Genomic DNA, 9802 nt, shown 5'->3' with positions numbered 1-9802 from the left:
TACCTCTTTCCAATGGAATTCATTGTAAAAACCTGCTGCTGATGCCAAAACAATTGTGCCCATCCAGAAGTGAATCCACCTGGCCCACCATACCCAGGAGCAGGATGGGGGAAGGGATCCTCTGGCCAATGTTGGGGGTGCCAAGCATGACAGGACTAACATCCAGAAGCCCATCTGTTTACCTTCAACCATGACCAGAAATTCAATTCATCCAGAATGCACAAGTAGCTTAATAAAGCTTACTAAACCTCGTAACACTTCTTGAAAAATCAGCCCACACTTTCCACAACAGAGACTTAATGCAAGTGCATATTTTAACATAACGTAAGATTTAATGCTTAGATTAGTAACATTTTTAAATGCTACCACTTACTGATCATTCTGTATCAGACTGTAATTAAAACATGCATATTACTTTACGAAACCCAACTCTGGGTAAACATTGACTTTACAGAAGAACGTGAAGATTACAGAGGCTAACTGGCCCAAAATCATAGGACATATGCCAAAAGAGTACTCACCCCAGGACTTGCACTAGCTTCCTCTCTACTGCTCTTTTTCATTTATCAATATTACTATCCTGTTCACCTTAGAACCTTATTGCTAACAGGCACTTACTTAGGCTCTATCAGTAAGGAGTGCCCCCTCCTCTGCCATCATGATCATCCATTCAATAACCAAGAGGTGACCATAATTTGTATTTATGTATAAACCCCATATTATCATCTATATTCATGTACTAATAAGTGGCACTTCACAAGGATTTAACACAGGGAGGTCTTGAATACAAGTATCCCAATGTGTTTGGTAAAGAGAACTCAGCAAAGTTTTCATGACATAAAAAAGTTACCTCAGGGGCACCTGGGTGGCTCAGTGGGTTAAAGCCTCTGCCTTGGGCTCAGGTCATGATCCCAGGGTCCTGGGATCGATTCCCGCATCGGGCTCTCTGCTCCACGGGGAGCCTGCTTTCTCCTCTCTCTCTGCCTGCCTCTCTGCCTACTTGTGATCTCTGTCAAATAAATAAATAAAATCTTTTAAAAAAAAAAAGTTACTTCATTTCTGGTAGTCATGATTCCAACAAATAAATTCTAACATTTCTTTGTAGCCAAATACACTTGTTTTCAAAATCTTAATAATCTTAGGTATCTCAAATAAGAAAACATCCAATTTTTTATTTTTAGTTTCAAAAAAATATACTTTGGAAGTATGTTATTTAAAATTCAAATAATACAATTATTAAGATACATTTATAAATAACTTTACAACCTTATGATGATGATCATGACCACCAGAGTTGGCTGCTTGGACATCAACTCTCAAAGGTTAAAAATCAAAAACATCAACATGAGTCCAAGCAAGACAACAGAGATAGGTTGAGAAAACAATCTACAACGAGAGTGGTAAAGTAGTCAGGAAGGAACAGGATTATAAACATTAATAGAGGTGATTAACAAAGATCACATGGTAGGAAGGAGTCAGAGGATACCAACTGATTCAAGTTGGTGAAATAATCTCCCAAGAGTATTCTTCAAATTCATGGTCAGTGCTGATGTCAAAGGAAGAAGATGAAAGGGATCAGATCCCGGATGATGGGGAGAAGAAAACTGAACATGCCTAAAGGAGTCACAAGGAAAAATCCACTCAACAGGACAGAAGAGAACTGGTCACAAGAAGAACAGAGGTGACCATGGGCTGATGGAAAGGGAGATTTACGAGAGAATGATGGCACGACAGTTCAAACAAAGAGGGAGGGGAATTTTTAACTGCAGTTTATATTCTAAAACAATGAATATATTCAGCACACATTACCACTGAGCTTGGGGAGCATACCATTTAGCTTGAAGACATCGAGTAAAATGCATTATCCTAGAAACTAGTATTACACAATATGTTAACTTACCTGAGTTTAAGTAAATTTTAAAAAGGGGAAAAAATGTTACCCTAAATTAAAATGTGATCAGTACACCAAGTTACCATTCATCACCAATTGTAAATAATTTTTACTCCTATATAGGACCACAATGACAGTAAAGTGGGTATCACTGTTAATTCTTCATAATCAAGGGTTTAAGAAAATTGTGGTCTCTAAAGTGGAACCAAAGACTTGGGAGTTGGGGCGCGTGGGTGGCTGTCATTAAGCCTCTGCCTTCAGCTCAGGTCATGATCCCAGGATCCTGGCATGAAGACCCACATCGGGCCCCCTGCTCTGCAGAAAGCCTGCTTCTCCCTCTCCCACTCCCCCTGCTTCTGTCCCCTCTCTCCGTGTCTCTTTCTGTCAAATAAATAAATAAAATCTTAAAAAAATAATAAAATAAAAAGACTCAGGAGTTCTTTGCAAGAATGGTCTCTGGTTAATAGAAAAGAACATTAGTGGAATTAATAAAGAATTGTATTTACAACAAACAAAGGTCAGATAACATAAAAACATTTCTGAAGCAGTAGGGCAAAAGGAAAAAGGTAAAAAACTCTGAGATCCAGCAGCACACCATAGTCTAGACATGGCAAAAAAAAAAAGGGAGGGGGGAGCCAAATAGAGACAACACTAATATTTATAAGCAGATTAAATAAAACATCCTCAATTCTAAATTATTTTCCATTTTAATTACTCTATAGTTGAATGTACTTTATAATTTTATAAAGGCCCAAGAGCATAAGTTTATACAACATTTACATTAGTACAGTTTTATGCATTAAACGTTTTAACAAAAATAATTCAAAACAATACTGAGTCCACAAGTACGATTTTTCTCCTTAAAGTCCATACATCACTCAAGATTAAGAAATCTAGGCATTTAGATATTTTACTTTTCTTGTGTACTCAATTATTTTCTCTTGAGTACTGCAATTATTGAAGAAAAATGTATCACCCACTTTAAATTTGTCTCACCCAATTTAAATTATCTGGATATCAAAAAATTATAGCAATAGAAAGATAATTTATGATAATAAGCTGGACATCTGACAATCATTACTTGGCCAATGTGGCTTGAAAAGGAGTATAACAATATTACATTTCTTTGTCAGTTATCAACTGTGAAGAAAATCTACCTTTTTCCCTGTCAAAGGCTGCTAAACTATAATTCATCCCACCATTATAATAATAATGCATTTACAATTACCATGTTTGTTGACTGGAAAAGGAGTCATCTTCAGACCCCCAAAAATGACATTAATTATCAAAACAAGTTTTACTACATTTTAATATGAAATTATCCTGTTAAAACTCACATTATATTGCAAATTTTCCAGATTACTTTGTTATCTGTTTTTTTTTTAAGCAATTATACTATATGAAGAATATAAAATCAATTGTTAACAGCACTTCTTTATAATCTTTGAACAAAATTTTTTTTCAATTATCCAATTACTGCACCGGACAAACTGAAGTCTTTACTTTCAACTCAGTAACTATTTGCTTCTTTACTGACTACAGGTTTCTCATTACTATTGGATTCTTAGTGCCAACTATTAGTCCTCCTTTGGAGGTAAAATACTAACTCCATTTTTGTGCAATTTCTTGGCTGCAAAAACTTCCAGATAAACATCTGCTCATAACTGAATAAGGACAAGACAAAAGAATTCCCATAAGTCTACACTGAGCAGCCAATGGATCACTGTACAAATCTTACATGGTATTTGGTCAGTTACTCATTTTAGGATGAATGATTCCTGGAACCTTTTAAGTTAAGAAAATGAGATCTATCTGACTTTGTTGATTTCCTAATGAACTTGCCAAAAAAACTCTTAAAGACTACATGGGAAATGAGATGAAGCCAACCCTTAGGAACTTTTTTTTGGTGAGAATATCCAACTAAGGATGTAAACACCATGGCAACCTCCTCATTTCTACTGTTTGTTTTTTGTTTTGTTTTTTTTTTAATCATGTACTCACTCCATGAGTTCCCAAAACTCCCTTATTCCACAAAGTGATGGCTTTGACATCATTTTCTATATCACCAAATACCTTCAAATTTTTCTCTCAGGAAATGCATATGGCATATCTTTTATTTTCAATTTCCCACTATATTTTAAAAGAAAATTTTCAGTGTGAACTATCGTTAAGATTTCCATCCACTCATAATATAACTTCTATAAGGCATAAAAGATACTTTATTTCCATACATTTCCCATTTTTTAGTAAACACAGTAATGGATGGGAATTAACTGCCAATGCTCATATCAATTCTGTAGTACAGTGCATCCATTCCTTTTTATGATGTTCCTATTTTATATACAAAATACACATACCTTCCAAAATTGTGAGAAATGGAATCATTTTGTGAAAATAACAAAAAACAAATCAAGTTGATACTGGAAAATTACACTGATACTTAGCAGAGGGGTAAACTCAGTGCCTTTTAGATCCTTCCCAGCAATAAACAATACTATGATTCTACACATAGGTCTAAAAAAATACTTCTAAAATGAAATCGGGGAAAAAATTCCTTAAACACCTATCAAACCCCATATACTAGACTTTATTATATGTACTTACATTCTTTAAACTGTATGTAAGAACACAGTAATGTGCTCATTAAAAGGGTTAACATAGTTTTGACCAGACTGTAATTCCATGATGCACCTACCAAAACTATCCAAAGCCATACACACCGAATCTATTAAGGATCATGTACTAATATTTTCCAGTTGTATCCTCTAAATTTTCAAAACAATATTAATTTCACATGTATTTATCAATAAAATTACACATAGTGGGAAATATTTAAATCAATGAATTGGCATTAAGTAATCCAGATTAATAAACCAGCTGTAAGTAAAACTAATGTATTCTCCAAGCACTTACTCAAACTGAAGTGTGATAAATTCTTTTAAAAGGATAATTTGAAATTACAAATTTCTTCTACAGCACTACCCTTACAAATGTTAATGTTCCGTAATTCTGAAATTAACACTTAACCCATAAACAAATGCCATCACTTCAAAATATTAGAAAAAAATGTTAAAACCAGCAATTCTGAAAAAGTAACTAAAACCATTAAAGCATAACATTGACCTAATAGGACAAAAATTTCATTTTTGTAATCTTTATTAAATTTACTGATCATCCCCTAGGGTCGCAACTGCTAGTCTTTTAAACAAATTTCAAAGGCAATTTTACAGTTCATTTAATACCATACACTCCTATAACCCTACCCACTTTAGAAAACAAAGGAAAGATTGCTTCAAAATGTGGTCTTAGAAATGTTACTAGAATTAAGAGCAGCTCTATATTAGCTCTTTCTATAATCAACCAGTGTGTTTTAAGATTGCCATGTATATCTTGATTGTTACATGCAAAATGGATTCTGCTTTGGAAACTAATTAGCATGCAGATTTCTGCAGAGATCCACAGTCCCAAAAACAAAACAGAGGAAATAAACACCTCAGCTAACTCAGACAACATATACTTGGGGGGAGAACCCTTCACAATAGTGGATATGGGAAAAGGAAAGAGAATAAGTGATCAAGGTACCCAGATTCTCAGCCTACCAATATAATTTAACATTCAAATGGTTATTAGCTACACTGTATGACAAGACACATTTCCAAAGTGGAAAAGAAGCTGTTAAACTAATTTACACTACCAGTAATGGTTTTACATATGAAGTCACTGTAAATCAAGTTCAACAATTCAAAATTTTTAAGAAGTATGCCAAGATAATAATTCATTTCAAACCACTTTAATAAATTACACATGCACTAATTTGTGGGTATATCATTTCTATGTGTCATCTGAAAGCATTTTAGACATCTCTGATAATTAAAAATAGCCATGTTGAAATTAGTAAGTTTAGACAAACTGTCACTAACTTTCATGTATTATTAACCAAGGAAAAGTAGCTCAGAGCTCTAACTGTGAATGACTTGATAAAAACATGTCAGGGAATCTTTAAGAAATTTGTCCTTGATACCTGACCACCACTCTATTTTCTTCAGGGAATCTGTAAGAAAAAAACATTTTTAACAAAGTAGTATACCCAGTGCTTTGAAATGAAAAACAGTGACTTAAAGCCTTGAGTCATTTTGGTAAAGGGAAAACATAAATGAGCTTTCAATTAAGAATTTCTATTTGTCAAAGTGGAGGTTAAGAGTAATTGGATAAAATTAATCCCAACCAGAAGCATTGGGGGAAGAAATGTCACAGAAAATTATAGAAAAAAGAAGTTTCAAAGAGAATGGAATGTGTATTTGGATAATTTGCAATTTATAATTCTGTAAGAACTTCTAGAATCCAAACATTTTTAAATAGTATTTCTGGCCAACTAAAATTTAAAATATAGTACCTGCAATTCCTCTTTCTCCAAAAATGAAATTAAACTAATTAGGTAATTTGTTCTCTCAAACACTCTGCAAATTCTAATTCACAAGAAGTATACAAAATAGGATAATAAAGGTGTTTATAGATGAATAGCTACAATAATTTCAATTTTTGCTACCTCAGCAAGGTACTATACATATACCACATCAATATAATAGAAATGGCACGGTTTCTGAGGACATGTTCCACATTTTATTTACATTTTAAGACTAACTTTAATCTCAAAATCACATACCCATACACCTATTTCCTTTTTGTTGATTTCACTTAAATGCATGGTTTGTCAAAGACTGTAAACAAATATTTACCATGTCTGTTACATGTAACACACAGGAACGGCTTTTAACAGAAATTCATCGACCTCCCCCACAACACTTTTTATTATAAATACAGGTATCAAAACAATCCTGACATTTTTTTGATACTACTAGTAGTCAGCACCCACACGGCTTCAAAAATTAACACAATTTGTGACAATATTCATTGTACCTGCTACTTTAGACAATTTCAACTGAAGCTCTTTCACTAAGATGGACAAAGCATGCCATTTCTGTTTTTCCTCTTGAAATTTGTTTTTACTTTTCAGAAACACACATGCTTCCACAGCGTCTGATTCTTCTCTCCATGCTTTCATCTTGTAAACCTGAATTCTATTTTGAGTACTCCAGGTTTATGCTTAAATGATAGTGCCTTAACAAGAGAAAAAAAAAATTGTGCTGCGTTTTTCCTCCTGTAACCGGAAAACATAATGGTGTACATATATTAAATATATTCTTACAAATGTCCAGGTCATGTTTACCAGCTGGAATTCTTTTACTTAATGTGTGGGTATTTTGCATTGTGATATTTAATCAAGACATTAACATGAGTAGAAGGTTGTTGATTTAAGACAAGTTTGAGATCCACTAAAATTAATTGTTGTATGTTTGTCCTTCTGGTGGCTGTGGAAGCTTCATATTTTCTTTGGACATCATTAGACGTCTTAGCTCTTGAAGTACAACTTTAATGCTATATGAATTTTGCCATTTTGCTAACACTGGTATGCTCCGTGCATCCACCTAAAATGGGGAGAAAAGAGCAGAATTAACTACAAAGTTTAAAGTACTATGACACCAACTTATTAAACCTACCTTAATGAAAAGAAGTGATTTTAAAATTCATAGCTTGGCTCTACTTTCACAAAAGAGAACATTATGAAACTACAGGTTCATATCATACTTAGTGTCAGGGTCGCGCCCCTAAGAAGGCCCGGGCTATGCAGCCCGAGCAGCACGGACAGTCTGAAAAACATCCGCCCTGGCCACACGTGACGTCATGCTCGTCACGTGAACATCTCTGTGATTGGCTGTTATGCCACCACTGCCTACAAGCCCCAGATACCTCCTGTTCACGTGAACACCTCTGTGATTGGCTGTTATGCCCTATATAAGGCAAGGGAACTTCCCCGCAGGGGAAGGAGAAAGAAAGGGAAGAGAAAGATCCACCAGAGAATAAACAAGAGCTTGTGCATTGACCTGTGTGTTGGTGTTGCGTCATCTCTGCAGGCAGGGAGAGCGCGACAACTTAGGAACAATAGTGCTTCTGTAACAGGTTATTTCCTAAAAATGTGTGTCGTGTGTGTGTGCTTTTCTGTATCTTACAATAAACATGTAGTTAATTTTGGACATCAGAAATAAGCAAACATTACATTAAATAACTACATATTTGCCATATATGTAATATATGTAAAATATATAAACATATTTGCCAATTGCTTCTTTTTTTTTTTTTAAGATTTTTTATTTATTTATTTGACAGAGACCACAAGTAGGCAGAGAGGCAGGCAGAGAGAGAGGAGGAGGCAGGCTCCCCGCAGAGCAGAGAGCCCGATATGGGGCTGGATCCCAGGACCCTGAGATCATGCCCCGAGCTGAAGGCAGAGGCTTTAACCCACTGAGCCACCTAGGCACCCTGCCAATTGCTTCTTGATGAGATAAGATCTGAAGGTTCCTCTCTATCTCCAAGGCCCACTACCCAGAACCTGGGCAATTATCTTAAATAGGATTTAGGAAAAAGCTGAGAACCTAATTTCTGCTTTTGGATTTTTCTTACCAGTGTTTTCTTTGCACAATACTAAACTAACCTTCCATTGTAAAAGACTGACAGAACGGACTACAGCTCCTTCAAAGCCTTATTCCCATATAACTGACACCACTGGACCTGTCCGGCAGTTCCCAGAAAAATCCCACCCACAGGGTTTTTCTTTTTCTGACCTCAAAATTCACACACTGAGTACCACCTATTCCTCTGCCCACCCACATCCACACCTACCCCAGGCATTTGTCAAAAATAATCAGTGTCAATTGTTTTAACATCTCTGCTGCCTGGGGAAACAATACGAACAGGAAGGTGATCAAAATATTTCAGAGGAAAAACTGGGAAATGAGAGGTCCATAGGGGCTTTGAAAAGTTCCAACATATCCCTGGGAGTCCTTAAGAGCACATATGTACAGGGCTGTTCACAGGCTTACAAAAGACTTGATAAATACCCATCTGTGGCTGATCTGCAGTAACGCATAAAAAAGATTCCAACCAAGTGGGATTTATCCCAGAACTGCAGGTTTGGCTCAGGATTTTAAAAGCCAGCCAATATAATACACCGTATTAACAGAGAACAAAAACCATAATTATTTCAATTAGCAAAAAAAGGTATCTGATAAAAATCCAACTTTTCATGATAAAAAAAAACACTTAAGAAACCAGGAACAGAAGGAACTTCCTCAGCCTGAAAAGGGGGATCTATAAAAACCTACAGCTAACATCATACTTAATCATCACTACTACTCAACATGGTACTAGAGGTTCCAGCCAGGCAATCAGGCAAGAAAATGAAATAATAAGAGGCATCAGACTACAAAGAATGAACAGATCAATCTGTTTGCAGGTGAAATGATCTTGTATATAGAAAATCCTAAGGTATCCATTAAAGAAACTAGCAGAGCTAATAAAGATAAGTTGCAGGATATAGAATTGATTTATAAAAACCATGTCTATATACTTGCAATAAGCAACCTGGAAATAAAATTAAGAAAACAATGCCATTTACAAATGGGAAAGAATAAAATGCACAGATATAAATTTAACAAAAGAAGTATAGGACTGCTATAAAAAAAACTATAAAATACTGTTGAAAACGTAGACCTAAATAAATGGAAAGACTTCCCCTTATACATGGATCAGAAGACCTATACTGCTAGGATGTCAATACTCCCTCAAAGTGGTCTACAAATCTAATAAAGACCCTATCAAAATTTCAACTTCCTGGCACTTTTTATGTTTTTGTAGAAATGAACAAGGTTATCCTAAAATTCATATGAAAACAAGGAACCCAGAATAGCCCAAACATTGTAAAGAAAAAAAAAAAAAGGTAACAAAGTTTTTCCAATTTTAAAACTTACTACAAAGGTACAGTAATCAAGAAGGATGGTTCTTACATAAGGAATG

General features: G+C 35.0%; 1 protein-coding gene across 2 annotated transcripts in view; it reads right to left on the bottom strand.

Moving 5' to 3' along the window:
* Positions 1 to 2579: 2579 nt before the first annotated feature.
* The window catches only part of UBE2V2 (ubiquitin conjugating enzyme E2 V2), a 61422-nt gene continuing 54199 nt past the window's right edge, over positions 2580 to 9802 (bottom strand). For both annotated transcript variants that reach the window (XM_059394564.1, XM_059394565.1), the window contains exon 4: positions 2580 to 7377. In XM_059394564.1, coding sequence (XP_059250547.1) covers positions 7231 to 7377 — 147 coding nt within the window. In that variant the 3' untranslated portion in view covers positions 2580 to 7230. The remainder of the gene's footprint in view (positions 7378 to 9802) is intronic.

This window comes from Mustela nigripes, chromosome 3 (genome assembly GCF_022355385.1).
Source record: "Mustela nigripes isolate SB6536 chromosome 3, MUSNIG.SB6536, whole genome shotgun sequence".
In the NCBI taxonomy this organism is placed as follows: Eukaryota; Metazoa; Chordata; class Mammalia; order Carnivora; family Mustelidae; genus Mustela; species Mustela nigripes.
Note: the sequence above shows the minus strand (reverse complement) of the source record. Positions and strands in the feature narration are given on the sequence as shown.